The 18,767-nt window shown below is 40.9% G+C and overlaps 1 protein-coding gene across 1 annotated transcript in view; it reads right to left on the bottom strand.

Moving 5' to 3' along the window:
* Nucleotides 1-11,066, bottom strand: part of LOC138040165 (SCO-spondin-like) — a 26,184-nt gene extending 15,118 nt beyond the window's left edge. The window contains 4 exon segments of the mRNA XM_068885942.1: nt 514-555; nt 3,049-3,104; nt 3,107-7,652; nt 10,786-11,066. Of these exon segments, the coding sequence (XP_068742043.1) occupies nt 514-555; nt 3,049-3,104; nt 3,107-7,586 (4,578 nt within the window). The 5' untranslated portion in view covers nt 7,587-7,652; nt 10,786-11,066.
* Between the last annotated feature and the right edge of the window lie 7,701 nt (nt 11,067-18,767).

The raw sequence follows: 18,767 nt of genomic DNA, 5'->3' as shown, positions 1-18,767 counted from the left end.
TAGACGCCACTCGTGGAATGGTATTCTAGATTATGTGAATGAAGACTTCTCTAACTCACCCAGTTTTATTGGATAATCCATGCATGAATTTGAAACATTTGTTCAAGTAACATACTTACCAAGAAAGTTCAAAAGTTTTTAGGTGGAATACGTTAGCGGCATCTTTGTTTGTTCTCTTCTACCAGGTCCCTACAAACCAGGAATATGGGAGCATGTGCTTGCGTAAAAAACAGTTGCCGCTTTGCACTTCGCGGGCTAATCTCGTTCCCAGTTGACTGTCAGTTTGTCCGTTCCAGAACGAGGAAAGGGAAGAAGAAACTTGGTTCTGTTAGTTCACATTGTTGTATACATGTGGAGTTATATCTTCCGCAAAATTCGGAATTTGACAAATCCAAAACATCGTAATGAGATATGGTGCGGGCAATTGTCAAATTGAGCGCGCGCGTTTCATCGTATAAACTATTAGGTGTATTTATAAGCGAAGAGCTCAAATGGAATCATCATATAGATTACCTTGTTACCAAGGCATCCAAGAGACTCTATGCCTTGCGACTTCTGAAAAGAGTGTGAACACATCAGACTTATTGAATGTCTATAGGAGTAGTGTTTGGTCAATCCTAAAATATGCTGTCGAGGTTTGGCAAAATATCCCTGAGTACCTCTGTAATAGCATTGAATCAATTCAATTGACAGCCGATGAAAGACGATTCAGGAAATGAAAAACGGTCCGATTCAAAAAATTTTTGCAGTGCAACAGATTTTTTGAAGTCGGGCCGACACTTCGAGGAAACCGCCATGTCAATCAAAGGGTATGCCAGTGGGTAATAATTGCGCATAAATTCTTAAAAAATTAAAGCGTTCAAAATAGCGGATACTAAAAGGACACCGGGAAGATCTTTTGAGGAAAAATTACAAGTTTTACACAATTTACACGGTACGATTATCGGCCCAACAAAACGACAAAAATGCTTTTCTTAGCTTTGTCGCCATTTTCTTTTGCCCGTTTAGACTTCACCTTGCCTCCGCGATCTGCCCCTAGGTCTCCGAGGATGTCATGCGTGAAGTTCACTTCAAAACTTGCAAGTTGAATTTGAAACTTGAAAGTCGAATGTGTCAAGAATGTGAATACAGAATTTTCCACTTTAATGTCAAATGTCAAATTCAGAACTTGGATGTCAATTCAAAACTTTGATGTCAAATTAAAACTTCAATGTTGGATATAAAACTTCGATGTCGATCATTAAAGAAAATCAAGACTCAAATTTGAAACTTGGATGTCAAATTCCGATGTTGAATTTTGGCGGAGATAGGCTCCATAGTCTACAAGTGTAAAAAATGGAATCTTTTTGTTTTCAAAATGCGTACAACTCTCAACAATCCTGCAAAGAATCCCTATCTTTCTCTCACTGTCCATTTTCCAAAAACTCCGGTAAATATTTCATTTCAGTAAGGACAAATTAAAGGAGAAGCTAAAAAAAGAATACACACCGTCAGGAGCCCGTTACCCGGAGCCTCCATCTTCTATGTGAAACCTATGAGTCAACCCTGTCCCCGATCTTTTCATTTTTAGAAGCATCTCTCCTGGGTGGGGGATTTTCGCGGGTGTTTTCACAATAACCTATCATAAGAGACCTATGGTCGGCTACTGATTGCATCATGTGCAGCATACCCGAAAAACGAAGGTATTTCAAAATGATGAAAAGATATAGCAGTAAACACTTAATGACTGGTCCCGAAGGAAAGAGTTCATTTTGTTTGCCCAGAATCCCATTGTTTCTGGCCCGAGGCGCAGCCTAGGGAAACATTGAGATTCGAAGGAAACACAATTAACTGTTTCCCTTGAGACCAGTCATTAAGTGATTTGTTATATAGCACAAAAAGAAAAACGTACAATGGCAACAACAACGGCGGTCGTCGGTCAACATTCGCGGGTAACATTCATAGATTTTGCACTGTTGCCCGCTCAGAGACTTTTGGCGGGAAACAGTTTTATTGCTGGATGTCATGTGACCTCGAAGTAATCAATGAGAGCGCGCGCTGTTGGGGGAAAAAATCAGCTATATACCAATTGGGGTTTACATTTTATAATACATATAGAGGCTCCAGGTAATAGACTCCTGACACCCTTCCATTCAACCAGGGAGGACTAGGAGGCCTGTGTCAAGAATCGGACAGACACATTTGGAAAAGGATAGATGGAATTCGTGGAAACTATATTGCACTGACAGAATAGGGGAGTAGATTGAAAATCTCATTCTACTAATTGATTCAGCTCTGACTCTTCTTTTTGGGGGGAGGGGATTCGTGATTTTCTATGCACGCGTAACACTACGTAACGAGTGGAAGCTGGAGTGTTAATGCGGACGCAACGTGTGCGATTTCCTCTTCCATTTCAATTTTTTTTAGTAAAAGTGGGAAACATGAAAAAAAAAAAAGGCCAATTTACAACCGCGGAGTTCAAGCTTGTAAAGCCCACGTCGGATTTCTCTTTGTAATAAGTCTGAGGATGAGCTACCAATACACCGGATTTGCTTGGTTTCAAACTGAAAAAATCTGCATTAATTTTTGAGAAACGACCTACTCTTGCACTTAGTTCAAAATTTGTCATTGTATTCGTAAATGCTCTTGAATATCACTGTCTTCCTTGATGATTTCAGAGACAGACAAAGGAGCGGTGAGAAGTGAAGTCCCTATAGTTCAATTTCCCTAATTACAAGCTCACGACTTTTCGCTTTTGACTTTTCGTGTCATGCAGCACACTTTACCAAATAGGTGCGAAAAGGGTGGAGGTTAGACGGCGTTACAACTACATGTATGACAAAAGCAAAACTATTTGTCGTCGATTCATTAAGATAGTCCATTATAGTAATCCGTGGACATGAGCCATCGCGGTAGTCCATGGACTAGGGGTCATTGAAATGTACCTACAAGTTCCAGTTCAACTGCTATTTCTGTTAAATAATTTCCCGAAAAGATTTTGACATTAAGCGAAAACATGTAACTACAAAACATTGCACATTTATATTAGAAACAAACTCAATTATAAATATAGTTTTTTATCCACCTTGTGAATTTACTGTTTATGTGAGTCAACACGCTATATTTCCGGGAGTTCCACATCGAGGATTTCCCCAGCTAATAATACCTCCCAAGAACCATTTTTTCTTCTTATTTCTGGAATCTGGAAATATAAACCCCCCTCCACTATCTTGCTTACAAGAGTCCCTAGCTCTTCTTGCATAGCCTGCACAGATCATGTTAGCAGTTACAGGCCAAGACTCTTTTTCGTAAGCTTTTTGGCAGCTTGAATGTTTTACAACTGGCATATAAACTTGTCGTAACTTAGAGGAAGGGCTGTCTGTTTCTGTAAAGCCCCACCCTAACATAACACCCATAGCACCAGGAATTACTTTTCGCCTTTGCTGCTTATTTGGTAAACACACCGGTCGTACATAGTCTGTTACGTTGACCTTCCGTTTGAGTTGTATCAGAGCTAAATCTGAATCAAACGTCCTCCAATTGAAGTCGGGATGGGGTACTATATCGAGGCTATCTATCCTTTGAATGTTGTGATCTTCAAGTGAAGAAGATATATCATGTACTCCAAGATGAATTCTTATGCCAGCTAAATGTTTCTTAGTGAGCCTCTTATAAACACAATGAGCTGCTGTGACTATCCAATCCTCTGAAATTAGAGATCCACCACACTGAAAAATGCCATTGATTGTTAGCACCACTTGCCATGGCCACAAACCACGAGCTGATTCGGTGCCACCAAATATCCTTAACCTCTGATGCCTTACATTCATATGAGTTAAGCTAGACTCCCCACATACGGGCAGGCAGTATGGCACATAATCAGACCAGGTGCCATCACTTTCACAATGCCGTAACCTTGGTCCATGTACGTTATAATTTCTGTTACAGTAATAAGTAGTGAAGTAAGAGCCACCCTGATTCGTTATTTTGTAATAACCATTTAGCGGTTTGTCAGGGTCAGGGCATGAATTTGGCGATACGAGATTGATTTTCGGTGGATATTTGACCAGAGGAATGACAGGAGGACATGAAATGGTGTTGCATTTCACTCCTTGTGAATTGCCTCCTTGACATTTCAGTTCAGTTGCATTGCTTTTGCATACCCTAAATCGTTTTCGTATCCCTCCAGCACATGACTGGCTGCAAACTCCCCACGAAGACCACCTGCTCCACGATGCACAAGGTTGCATTTCACAGATGCTACTTTCCACTTGGACGGGTCCAGTAGCCTCTGAACAGTTCCCTAGCTGAAATGGATCCATTCTCTTCCTACAGTATCGTGATCGGGTGCGATATCCTCTTGAACAAGTTACTGAACACCGCGACCAGCTTGTCCAGGAAGACCAAAAAGAATCATTTTGATAGTTATCAGGAAAACATATGGAAGCAGTGCAGCGTTTAACTATGACAGCCTTTCCATGACAACGATCACCTCCACCTTGAGGTTTAGGATGGTTGCACAATCGCATTTTTGCCTGAACTCCTGTCCCACAAGACGAAGAACATTCTGTCCAGTTAGACCAACTACTCCATCCGCCATTTACCTTACAGTATCGTAGATAGCAGGCTTTCACCTGCAAGTTTGAACCCACACAATAATCTCCTTCTCCTAAGTTGCACTTTCTAAATCTTTGCTGATTACCAAGCCCACAGCTTCGAGAACATTGAGACCAAGGAGTCCACTCATTCTCTATTCCTGGCTCAGGACAAGGTCCTCGATAACAGGCCCTTATTTCAGTTTTGTTTGATGTGTAAACAATGCTTTTACTTTCAACAGACTTGCAGTTTGAGTCCATGCACGATCTGGTCCTTGTCTGTTGTCCCACAGCACATGTTTTACTACATGCCGACCAGCGCGACCACTCTGTCCATTTTCCCACCGCAGGACAAGATTGCTGAAAACACTGTTTGCTCTGGAGAGCATCACCAGAACAGTTTTTGCCTCCGTGTTCAGGTGAAGGGTTATCACAGCTCCTATATCTTGATTTTCTTCCATTGCCACACGTCTTCATACAATCAGTCCAATCGGACCACTCACTCCATCTTCCATGAATAGCGCATGGTTTTTGCTGGCACATTTCCAATTCCGTGCTATTGCCAGTACATAAAGTACCTCCGCTGCTAGGGAATGGGTTGCTACAAGTTCGTGTTCGAAATTTTACGCCAGAAGAGCAGCTTTTGTCACATTCCGACCATTGTGACCATGCAGACCATTCACCATGAACGGGACAAGATGCCAGGGTGCATGGCTTCATTTCTTTCCCTTCACCCGAACAGTTTCTTCCCCCAAACTTCGGGAGAGGGCTATTACAGGTTCTGTGACGAAACTTTGATCCATTAGCACAAGTCGCACTACACTCACTCCACATGGACCATGTCGTCCATTGACCATGGATGGGGCATGGGCCAAAGTCACAATGCCAATCTTCTGAATAATTTCCTGAGCAGTTTTGTCCACCGTGCTGGGGTACTGGATTACTACAGCTTCTGCTACGAGATCTTGTTCCGCTGGCGCACGTCTTACTACAGTCACTCCAGGATGACCATGCTGTCCAGTGACCATGGATAGGGCATGGACCAAAATCACATTGACTGTTTTCATGGGAATTTCCAGGACAATCTCGGCCACCATGGATAGGCTGTGGGTTGCTACAGGTCCTGTTTCGAAAACGTGATCCCTTACCACACGTTTTGCTACAGTCAATCCATGGCGACCAAGCTCCCCAAGCGCCATGAACGGGACAAGGGCCAAAGTTGCAGTATCCAAACTCGGAGGAAATTCCTGGACAGCTTTGACCACCATGTTGGGGTGATGGATTGCTGCAACTCCGAATCCTTAACTGGGAACCAACAGAACAAGTCCTTGAGCAATGAGACCAAGGAGACCAAAACGTCCATTCTCCATCAATAGGGCATTCCTTTAAGGTGCAGTATTCCCACTGGGTTGAAGTCCCATTACACATGTTGCCGCCATAGTGAGGAGCAGGACTGTTACAGATCCTGTGTCTTGTTCTCGTGCCTTTTCCACAAGAAGAATTACATGGTGACCATGGAGACCATAAAGACCACCCTCCGTGAACAGGACAAGACCCCAGATAACATATTTGTGAAACAATACTCCTATCAGTCTCGGGACAAGGCTGGCCACCATACTGTGGCCTTGGATTGTTACAATTTCGTGTCCTGACTCTATTTCCCCAAGCGCATGTCACACTGCAAGGTGCCCAAGTAGACCAAGAGCCCCATGCGCCATCAACAGTACATGGTTGTCGGATACAGATGCGCGTCTCCTGAGAAACCCCTCTGCAACTATTATTACTCGCTTCAGTAGCCGTGCTTTTACAAAATCTCATTCTTAATTCAATTCCAGAGGAGCATGTCCGGGTGCAATGGCTCCATTCAGACCAAGTCGTCCAGCGTGTTCCACATTCATTACCGCGACAGCTTTGGGTCCTTACACGTTCTCCTTTGCATTCCTTTCCGCCTTTCGCTAGCGTTTGATTGGTGGTGCAGTCTCTTCTCGACTCTTGTGTTCCACTTCCGCAAGTCGAGCTACAAGCACTCCACGGACTCCACTCCGTCCATTTTCCTGCGACACAAACGAACTGATCGTAAGCCACGTAAATCAAAGGTTTGCCTTTCACATGTTCTGGTTGCGAGCAAGTTGTCCGCACCCTAGAAGTATGAAGGTGTTTTGTCATTGTCGTAATCCAATTTTTCAACCAGCGCAGCTGACAGTTGCAGTAAAATGGATTACCATTAAGGTAAACAACTATTCCTGCCCTAAGCCCGGTGAATGCCCCATCTTGGATAGTGGAGATATAGTTATTTTCCAATTCCAATATCGCGAGCGAGCTAAGACGTCTGAACACATTTACCGGTATATTGGTTATCCTATTGCCTGCGAGGTTGAGTCTCCTTAGTGAACTCAAATTTGAAAATGTCTCAACGTGAATGCCGGTTAAGAAGTTGCTTGCAAGTGACAACCCTTGCATCGAGAACGTACCAAGGAAAGCATTTCCAGGAAGAGACTTCAGTCTATTGAAGTGCAGATGCAGTCGCTTCAGTGACGGCAGGTTTTGAAACAATTCCTCAGGGACATTTTCGAGTTCATTATTGTTTAGATAAATCTCCTGCAGATTGTGCAGTCCTTCAAATAAGCACCCAGGGAGCATTGACAGTTTGTTAAATCCTACGTTCAACGATCTGAGACTCACAAGGTCGCGTAATACAGTCGGGGGCAAATCACGCAATTGATTTGACCTCAGATTCAAAGTCGCCAAATGCGTTAAATTCCTCAGCGCTTCTTCCGGGATGGTTCTAAGTCTATTTGTATGAAGTGACAGAATTTCAACTTGAGGTGGAACAAAAGATGGGAATGCTGACAATCCATCTTCGGATCCGCAGTACATATAAACCATGTTCGTTGCAGTACACTGACACACTCTCGGGCACTTCTCTAGTTTCTCCGCCCTACGAGTCGAAAACGCACCTAACAGAAATAACAAAGTCCAAACTATTCGGCTCGACATTACTTGTGTCAGCATGTTTATTTGCTTGATAGTTTTTGTGACGCTTCAAACTGGTCGCAGATGCAACTGAAGGAATAAAACCTGAAAAGCAAGATTAAGAACCACGTGTTATTCCTGTTTTATGTAAAGACACGTGTTCATTGTAAACTCGTGTAACAAATTTGAATAAAACTCTGCCAAAAGTAAAAGTTAATTTGTTTTCAAAATCTGAACAATAACCCGATTGTGCTCAAGGCGAATCGTCTCAACAACAGACGATGTGAAGACATCGTTGGAACACCTGTCCATGCGGCAAAACCGTGATCAGTGGCAAATTCAAAAATTTAAACAAATGGAAACCTTTGAGATAATGAAGGTCCTACTGTACGGGCAGTTTATCAATCACCAAATATAAACCAATAGCATGAGTGAATGACCCTTTTCGAGCACTTTAAGAAGTTGTATATTTCGTCACAAGGACACTGATAAATACTGATCAGTAAGTATATCTCTGCCAGTGTTCCAAAAAGCCTTGACGCTTTCTTTGTTCAAGGTCTGAACTTGAACATTCAGTAACACTGAGTAATTAGCAATCAGTTAAGGTGAGACGTTGGTTGCTTTCCGACAAGTGACACCGATTTTTGCCATAGGGGAAACCTTTTGCTCGCTGTGTTACAGTTCAGCAACTTACCTGAAAATTTACCGTGTTTCCGAAATGTCAAAATTGAATATTGAGTATGAAATAACGTCAATCGTGTTATTTTACAAGAAACCATCGATCTTATCTTTTTCTTTTAGGTCGATTGATTTAAGCAGAGTCTCGTTAATAAGTCATAGTTAAATTCAATGTCCAAAGCGACGACTCAGTTTCGTTCAGTAATGTACTTGCGTAAACAGCGTACACCCTCAAAGAAAGCTTCCGTCTGCTCAGTTATTAGCTTTAGCTTCACGGTTGAGAGGACTTGATTTGAAAGGATGTATTGAAAATTACGATCAAGCTAATCAACAGGACACAATGCCATTGCTAATAACACGCTGACAAAGGTGTTTATTAACTTAGATTTAATCATGGAGTAAACTGTCAAAACAGAGTAAAGTAGAACAATCCAAAAACTTTTGACCAAGTCTAGAAATGGGATTGAGCATTCGTGTTCACTGAGTTTTCTATCGGCAGTGCGTTGCAGTCCTCGAGATTTTTCCACTTACCGACTCAGGCATATTGAACTTAAAGCAAATAGCTGTTGTCTATTTTGCGTCAGGGAAGACCCCATGCACAGATTGCTTTAACCACAAACTTTACAAAATAAACTGAAAGCAGCATTATCAGTTTTTTTCTCAAACCTGAAAATTGACCATTGACACCAATTACACTAGTAATCATCAGTAAATTCGTTTTTGTAAAGACAAAATACTTCAGTGGTATCGGACCTACATAAAAAAGTATTCTCTTTACAAAACCACTGCATGAATATTAAGTATGCAATCTCGTGTCTTCGAATCCATTTTTCATCAAAGAGAACGAACTTTGCATGGTAGAAGCGGGTCACATTCCTTCCTGATCGTCTACATAAATGCGGAAATGAAGGTTCGTCTCTTCATTTCTTGCGTGATCTGTGGTCATAACTTACAACATCTTTCAATGGCGACACTATTCTAAGGATGGCCCTTTTACGCGATGAATGACTGTATCCCTTGCGCACGTATGTTTGTGTGTTTTTTATTTGGCTTTTCTTAATGTTGCGCAAAACTAGAGCATCTAAATGGTGGAAAGTGGCAAACTGAATATATCTCTGCGTACACCACGCAAGGAAGCAAAACAAAACAGTAGTCCGTGAATAAATACTGTTTATCTCTTATTGAAATCAATATTTTCCTTAGGGTTTTCTAGAAAAAAAAATCTTGCTACAACTGGGTCCGTGACTGAACCTGACCTGACAATATTCTCATCCTCGGGATCATCCTTTGTCACGTTCACGACACATCTATTTGACCTACTCCACCGCTTAAATAGCGTACAAAGATGGCAAAACTGTGCAAAATTCTTAAGAAAAAAAAACAATTTTTTACAAGTTTACTCCAATCTTTTTAGTAATATTTAATGCGTGGTTTAAGTTTTCTCTCGTATATAAGCTTACATATGTAATTATGAGCTGAATTTTCCTAAAAATTGTAACAAATGAATTACATGTGGTTTTGCCATCGTTACGTTTCAGTGATTTGCTGGTTGGCCCCTTGTTTGTCGCCTACTTGACCCTTACCTCACGCAGAACTGGAGGAATAAAATATCGGAGGAAAGTGACGGAGAATCTCTGATTCGCACGAGTGCCTTTGACAAACATTTAAACCGCAGTTTCCCTTTCACATTTTACACGGCTCTGCCACACAATAAGCTATTGAAGGTTTTGGAACTGGCTTAATATCCACGTGATGTGCAAGCAATAAGGTATATGGAAATTTTCAGGAATGATTCAGTCAACCGATTATAACAACGTTTTCTTCTAGAAAGATGACCCAGTGGAAAACGGTGATTCTGATATGAAATAAATATTTAAGCGGAAACCGTTTTATTCACGGACTCTTGTTTTGGCAGGTTTGTGCGGAATAGAAAGGTTAATTTTTTTTCCAAAGTCAAGTGCCATGTCAAGCTTACTTGTGAAGTATACACTGAGACAGCCAAGTGGATTTCACAGAGACCTGTCCGGTAAAACAGTATATCTGTATTGGAGTTGATAACCTTCATTGCGGATCCAGCCTTAAGCCTTGCGACAACTTCAATTATCCGCTAATAAAGGGCAACATTCTTCGAGCAACTTGTCGCACAACAATTTTGCGTTGCAAGACTTAGTTGAGATGGTTTGTTGCGCGCATTACCACTTCCTTGCGCAACAAATTTTCATGTTGCAAAAAGTAAAAGCGACGTCTACTTTTTGCAACAAAAAAATTTGTTGCGCAAGAAGGTTGTAATACGCGCAACGCAACATTGTTGCGCGACAAGTTGCTCGAAAAATGTTGCCCGTTATTACTGGGCCTTAAGAGCTACAAACACCATGATGTGTTACGTTTGTTTGTGTTTGTAGTAATGTTCTTTGAAGTTTATGGTTTCGTGATTGTCTATAGTATTTGAACCCTACGTTGTGCAAACAACCGGCAACATTCAGTCTCTTAGTTCAAAAAGGGAGAGAGTCACATTTGGTCTCTTCTGAGGCATTTAAAAGATAAAACTTGAACTGCTTACCGGCATCAGGCCGTTTGCCCGATTCAACCAAGATTTCTAACCCCACTTTGTTTCCTGCCTAAGATCCTATCCTGTCAAGTTCCATTACATGGAATGCCGAAGCCCGGCGAGAAAGCGACATCGCGACGACTTTCGTAGAAATATTGCGGCTAAATTCGATTCCTCATTAAAATGGCGGCTGATTGGTTTGCCGACCTTTTGGCTGCCGAAATGCTGCCTATCGGCTGCCGAAAAGTGATAGTGAAAAATACTCCTCGCACATCGCACCTTTTTGTCTTGTGTTCGCATGCTTCATTATGAAGGGATCTTTTGGTAGGTATTAACAGCTAATTTGGCGGCATTTTCAAACGACTCCCGAGATAAAAATTAACTTGCTTTTGAAATGGAAGGGTTGACTGAATACTTATCACGGGATTAGTGGTCTTTCTTGGTGCAATATACTATAAACAGAGGACTGTCACTGATTTCAGCAACTGGGACAGGGAAGCGAAGGTGACAGCAAGTAACCTCTCCTTTAACCAGGCTGCTAAGTGAGGAATAGACTAGCACCTGGCCTAACATTACGGAGTGAGCAAAAAAGGAGTGCGGAATTTTTTTTTTTTAATTGAAGTATAAATTTGTGTTTTAGATAAATATGCGCAAGTTGAAATGAAACCAACAAGAAACGAAAGTCCGGGAAAAGGGATAAATTATTCAGTGCCAACGACCAAGTGTCGGGTAAACAGTAAGGGAGGTCGCAAAAAATTCACCCTCGATTTTCATCCACCATTTCCTCATTATTCGGTGCCCTTCGTAGATCGGAACTTAGGCGTTTTTCGACTGCTGTCACAAGACGGCATTGCTTTTGTTTTGAAAAGGCAATTAAAGCCAAACGACACACCCACAAAGCTAAAGGAAACATCAACCAAATCTGTGTTAGCGGAGCTTTTCCGCTTCGGTGTTGTCGGAATTCACTCGGTCAAATGCAAAATAAGTGAAGCTAAAATTATCCGAGCAAGAATTCTAGTGCAAACGGAAATGACTGGTTAGGGTTAGCGTTAGACAGTGCATCTAACAGCCATAGTCTTCGAAAAGCACCTTCTCGTAATATTAGCAAGGAGAAAAATATCAGCAATATCAAAACAGTTTTTGATACACCCTCGGAAGTACTTCAAATGATTTTGCCAGAACCTTTGTCTCTGCGAAACAAGTTTCGGTTTCGCTGATCTTAAGGTATTGTATACAATGTTATCTTGCATCATGGCCTTACTGCAAAACCATAATCACAAGTCAAAGCACGACCTTGTAAATTCTACCGAAAGTAACCAAAGTTTTCGCCGATACATTGGAACCGCTACCGATAAATTCGATTAAAAGCGCATTAAAAAATAAGAAGAATGAGATGATGACTACGATCTTACCCAAAGGATTGACTGGTCGACAGCCAAAATATTGCAATCTGATGCTCCTTCACCGTGGATAGAAAATGAACCTAGTTGAGTCCATTCACCTCCAAAAATCTAAACATTGAGATGCCTATGACTCACTTTTATTTTCAGAAGGTCGCTGGTTTTTGACGAGGATTCATCAGTGTCAGATGACTTAATATATGCAACGCCCAGAATAACAGCACAATGGAAATTAAGCCACACCCTTGACAAGGGGAATTAACCGAACAACTTTATGCATTTTGATGTCCATAATATTGGATCGAAGTTGAAAGTGACTTATAGTTTTTACCAGACTAAAAGTATTTTTAAAGAGAAAAAAATAGATGTAGATGTTGTTGTCGCCGCGAAATAGGTATCAGACGCCATATTGGAAGAGGATGGGATAGGTCTGGGCCGGGTTACGAAAACGACGGGGTGGGGGGCGGGAAAGAGAGGGCGAGAGTTCTTTTCCCACTACGGTCCCAGATCTTCCGACCCCCACCCGACCAATATGACGACCGAAATACAAGCAGGCTAACCAAAAAATTATATATTTTATGCCTTGAACAAACTTCAATAATTTCTTATTGTTTAATTCTCCTTGGCTACGTTACGAATTGAAAAGATTGCATTTCGCCATTCTTTTGAACAACCACCCCGTCGTTTTTGTAACCCGGCCCAGACCTATCCCATTCTCTTCCAATATGGCGTCTCATACCTATTTCGCGGCGACAACAACATCTACATCTATTTTTTTCTCTTTAAAAATACTTTTAGTCTGGTAAAAACTATAAGTTACTTTAAACTTCGATCCAATATTATGGACATCAAAATGCATAAAGTTGTTCGGTTAATTCCCCTTGTCAAGGGTGTGGCTTAATTTTCATTGTGCTGTTATTCTGGGCGTTGCATATATTAAGTCATCTGACACTGGTGATGAATCCTCGTCAAAACCCAGCGACCTTCTGAAAATAAATGTGAGTAATAGACATCTCAATGTTTTCTTACTTTACTCTCTTTATCATCTCAATTGAATTCCTTCTTACCAACTTTTTTCAGCTTAAAGGGACCCCGACAATTTACCCTCAACCCCCAGACCCTCGAAATGCCACCCTCGACACTCGACAAAACGGCAGACTCCATTTGATTTGATTTGATTTGATTTGATTTCATCTGATTTAATTCTTACGTAGTCCCTCGAGTTGTTCGAACAGAGTTTGAGTAAAAGTCGAGGGTAAGAATTCGAGAGTCGAGAGTCGATGGATTTTTTCTCCTTTTTTCTTTGACAAGATGTTTTTATGCCCTTATGGTAATCATTCCTTGCGTGATTGTTTCTTTGTTTCGTATCATAACAAACGTCCGGAAAGTATGCGAGACCTACCGCGTAGTCACGCTATCTGTTCCCTTATACCTTATAAAAGGAATTAACATGATCTACTTTTTCGACAACTGATGTCAAAAGATAAAGGACACTGCCGGGCACAAGACCAGCGTCCGACCCGCGTCAAATCAGTTGGGGGTTTAATTTTGAATGACTCTGACTTGAGCGACCACCGACTGGCTCAGACAGTTGAGTATCGAACAGGTCTCAAAACTACCGTGCGGCAGACTCGAGAATCTTTAAATAACTGAGGAGAAAAGTGCTGCCTTTGTAATTACATCTGCAAATGGTTAGACTCTCCAATCTCCCCGGAAAATGTTCATGACCTTGCGGCGACGTTGAAGAACTCATATCGTAATACTGACTCGCAACGAGTAGGGAATGGACTGCCTGGTGTTGTGATCTATCCTCAGGCTGTGGTACAACATGGTTGAACATGTAAATGTTCGAAGCCATACTGCCGGGCTACGAAAAGCTACTCATCATAATCCGAGATTAAATACAGATCCGATAAGAGAAAACCAACTTGAAGCTTACAACTCGATTAACTCCGTACGTATACACAACCTCAACACGATTGCTCCTGTTAACCCATAGCGATTAGAAACTGAACTTCCTTAACAATTATCAGGCAATGAGAACATTTTCACCTTATCTCACCTCGAAGATGATATTATCACCTGTTCATATAAAATTCCATAAACAAAATGCAGTGCTAGTCGTATCTTGTTATAAACGTTTCAAGTGTATGCCAACGATTCCCTAGTTGCGTGCCATTTGTAGATAACTTGCTTGTGCCTTCACCACTTATCACTTACAGTCCAAAGGTGATATGCCGCTGGATTGATTGGTTTGAAAATAGAGTTATTTATACGTTCCTTATCTCTGTTTCCAGCTGATGTGTTCTCAGTTTGATAACAGACTTTTCACTATGAGAATGCTCTTAAAAATGAGGCGGGAGAAAACACCGAAGAATGTTAAAAGTGGGTCTACAGGCAAGTTTTGAAACCCAGCTTCATTTCGATAAAATAAATATAAGTCCACATTAAACCGAAAATGACGGCCTAGAAAAGCAGCAGGGTTTGGTTAAAGATATACAAAAATTTGGTTTTATCAACGGAGTTGATAATGTAAATTGGCCACCGTACAGAGATTCTAAAAGCTGACGTTTCGAGCGTTAGCCCTTCGTCAGAGCGAATCGCTCTACAGAGCGATTCGCTCTGACGAAGGGCTAACGCTCGAAACGTCAGCTTTTAGAATCTCTGTACGGTGGCCAATTTACATTATCAACTCCGTTGATAAAACCAAATTTTTGTATACTACTTCCCCACCGACGCAGCACCACAGTTTCTTTAGAAACTACCCCTTCATTCATTTGGTTAAAGATAGTTTTGTCCGCTATTTGTTGCAAATTATGATAGCTCTATGCATGGCATGTGCCAAAAAGCCAACCATTGAGAATCAGCTTTATTTCACCGAGACTAAGAAAACAAAACCTAAATTGACCTTTAAAGGCACGAGAATGAGCTTTGTTTCAGCTTTTATAAGGGTGTTTTCTGTGGTTTGTTCGCCACGCCTTCCGGCGAGTCATGCATGCGGGGAATATTTCACCCACTTCCAACCCTTACATGTTGTTCATACTCGCAAAAAAACGGCGCGTTCAAAACTTCAGAGAGAGGATAAGGCAAAAAGAGGATAAAATTTGATTTGGATCGTGCTGGTTAAGTCACCTTAACCATGGTTGTATCACAAAAGGGTTTGATAAAAGTCACGATATAGAATTTCCGGTGCATGCAACCAAAAAGCGAAGAGCTTATTCAAAACGGAAAAGCCATTTGTCAGTATCCCCTGAGCAGCAGATTTCAAAGGGAAGTTGTAATCTAGGCTAAGATCTCGTTGATAAGAAAACACAATTACTCAACTTTCACCTAGTGTTGAGAACAGAGGTAATTTTCATCCTCATCGTCGAAAATGTGACACAACTTACAAAGTTATCGGCCAGTGTGGTTCTGTTTCGGTCTTTCCAAAGTACTGTATACCCTGTCGAAATTTGCTACCAAATTGCGTAACGGCTGCACGCAAACTGAAAGGAAAGGATTTTCTGCATTTATCTGACGACGCTTTTATTTCTTTGGAAGGTACAATAACTTCTGTCAAGGAAGTTTCGTCTCCAAAAAAGTTGTTGTCTTTACCATGAATTCATAACATTTACAAACATCGCGAACATTATTACACACACACCGAGAGGTCCATCTACTGGACCATTTTTTCGGATTCAGTTATTCTGTAAGAAAGAATTATCAATTAATCCTCGCTAATGGAGCTAATGATTACTTTCTCTATTAGGCACTCACCATTAAATCCAAGACTTGAATTTTGTCCCCTTGCGTCAGTGGCTGTTTATGTTGTTGCCGACACCTTGACCCAATATGCGTTTAAGCAAAACAGTTGCGCACAATTCAGTGTGATTTATGACTTATCAATAACTCGTAAAACGAGGAGGCTATCTGTCTGACTGACACGTGTCTTCAGTTATAGCATATTTTAGCTCTCAGATAGTACGCGCCCTGTGATTAGCCAGTTTATTAAAAATATGTTTTTTTTATGTGCTTTATTCAAAGACAAAGAGACAGTAAATATCTTACTAGCCTCGGTTTTCAGACGTCACTATAACCTTCGGCTTATTTTCTCCCGTTGAATTTATGCCTCAAATTGCGAGGCCCTGGAAATCTTTTCGTAAGAGATTCGTTTTCCCTTTTTGTGAGTATTGCTCACTTGCGCACGCGCACGGTAAGCTACAAGCATTTGCAAAAAGGTTGAGACACTGAATCGAAAATCCATCTCTTCTTCCTAAAACTCATCTTCCAGTTCATGAGAAAAGTCTTAACGCCCCTCCCTCCCCTCCCCCATAGTCTAATGTTGATGCCCTTTAGTTTGAATGGCAAATGCAGATGGGAACAACTTTGCTTGCGGGGGAAGCGGGGTTGGGGATGCGCTGACTTGAATGAAACGCATTGTACGGTTACTAACAGTGAGTGTCTCAACTCTTTTTGCAATTGCTTGTAGCGTCAAGGACTGGCTTGGTCAGCTCTTTTAAAATTTAATAACAAGTCAGCTGAGTTTTCAAACGCTCGAAGAGGATGTTCAAATAGCGATCTAAATGGATAAACAGCGGCCATCTCCCTCGTTAATGTACCATGAGAGTGCTACGTAACGTAACAATGATCTTTAAAGTAAATGCTTATCAGTGAAGAGAAAACTTATCTCCGCGACTAAAATCGGTGAATACTCAAAAGGTCATTTTCCCCGGAGCCTCGCCGTGATGCCTTTTGTTTAAGACTGAATTTTATTTAATATATCGAAATTGGGCTATTGGCCATGAAAACAGGTCGCGAATATTACCGGCCTCAGTCCCAGTCCCGAAGTTTTCTTTTGTCAGGAAAACCCCAGACGATCAGGGATTTCATTGTTTTCCCACAGTCCAATGATTAAGACTATTTTTCATAAGTCGGAAAAAATCTCAGATGCCAGAGGATTTCGTTGTCTCCTGACTATCACAGATTTTGCCAAGACACCTGTCGCAGATTTACCTGTAGAAAGGGTATAGAGAACTACAAAAAAGAAATTTAGAAAATTATTATAGCACCGAACCAGTAGCCCACAGCATTTCCAGTTTTCGGTCACGTCGGGAAAATCTGAGACAGTCGGGAAATCCTGATCGTTTGGAATTTTCCTGACAAATGAGAACAAGGCTAATCGTAGACAACCTCGATCGTTTTGGGTGGTCGCATACTTATCGAGGAAATAGGCCATTTCCGAGTTCATGTCTGCCTCCTCTTCAAAGCGGGACTAAATGCGAAGTTTTTCTGATGGTAATTAATTCTACATAGATGAATGAAAACTAATTTTCATAAAAAAAACTTCGCACTAAGACTCGCTTTGAAGAGGAGGCAGACATGAACTCGGAAATGACCTATTGGGAATATGTCTCTTTCCATAAACACATCCCAGGTCTCTGCGGTGATCAGCGATCATTCCATTCCCGACGAATGAAAACCCAGATGTCTAATGTCGGGGAGCTCGGCGACAGCTACAGACCATTAATAATCCTCAAAATTGCTTTGATCTAGTTTCACTGCCTACCTCTGGACAAACTAGGCCGGATGTCTGGTAGTTTCCCGAAATCTCGGAAACAGACGAATCCCCGATTGTCTGGGATTTTCCCGACAGATAAAAACTTGGGACAAGATTACTTCAAGTGGCGGTGCAGAGAAAGGACACTGACTTGAGCCCAACTATTTCCGTAAAAACTGTAAAGAATGCATTAAAGATCTTTATTTTTGGGCCTGTGTACACCGTTTTGGCTCGTTAGACCGCAGCACGATGGTGTCTAGCTCATACACATCACTGTACATGTACGCAATTCAAAGTCGTCCAAACTAGACATGCAATGCCAATGTCGGACAGATAATAATAATAATAATAATAATAATAATAATAATAATAATAACAACAATAATAGTAATAATAATAATAATAATAATAATAATAATAATAATAATACAGCCATCTTTAAATTCCCAAGTCAAACATCTTAATTTATCCCTTTCATACTAATTAGTTTCTTTTCTTAGCTTAAATAGTCTGGTTTTTTTCTGTTTTGTTTCGTGGTTCTGTTCTCGCCTTCATCCTTAATTCTTCATGTTATATCTCACTTTGTTACACTATTTATTGCTCAACTTTAGTTTAGTTCTCATTGTACAACTGACGATGGATGATGTTTCATACGAAACATGTCTTGATTAAAGATGAATTTCAAAAACATCGTATGGATCATCAAAGCGAATACTACTACTACTACTACTACTACTACTACTACTACTACTACTACTACTACTACTAATAATAATAATAATAATAATAATAATAATAATAATAATAATAATAATAATAATTAGTGAACTACAGAAGATTGCACTGCTAGGAACACCTCGCATCCTAAGAAAGCCACTCTCCATCAAGTAAGATAGACTTCTACTTCATTTAGCCCTAGGCCCAAGGAATGGGCTCGGCTATTGTGTTGTAAATCGGCATAAAGTTAAAGGAGATATAATAATAATAATAATAATGATGATGATGATGATGATAATAATAATGGATTTAACTCAAATCAAATCAAATCTTCAAAAGAT

Source organism: Montipora capricornis, chromosome 3, assembly GCF_036669925.1.
Source record: "Montipora capricornis isolate CH-2021 chromosome 3, ASM3666992v2, whole genome shotgun sequence".
NCBI classification, from domain to species: domain Eukaryota; kingdom Metazoa; phylum Cnidaria; class Anthozoa; order Scleractinia; family Acroporidae; genus Montipora; species Montipora capricornis.
This window is presented reverse-complemented; position numbering and strand designations above follow the sequence as displayed.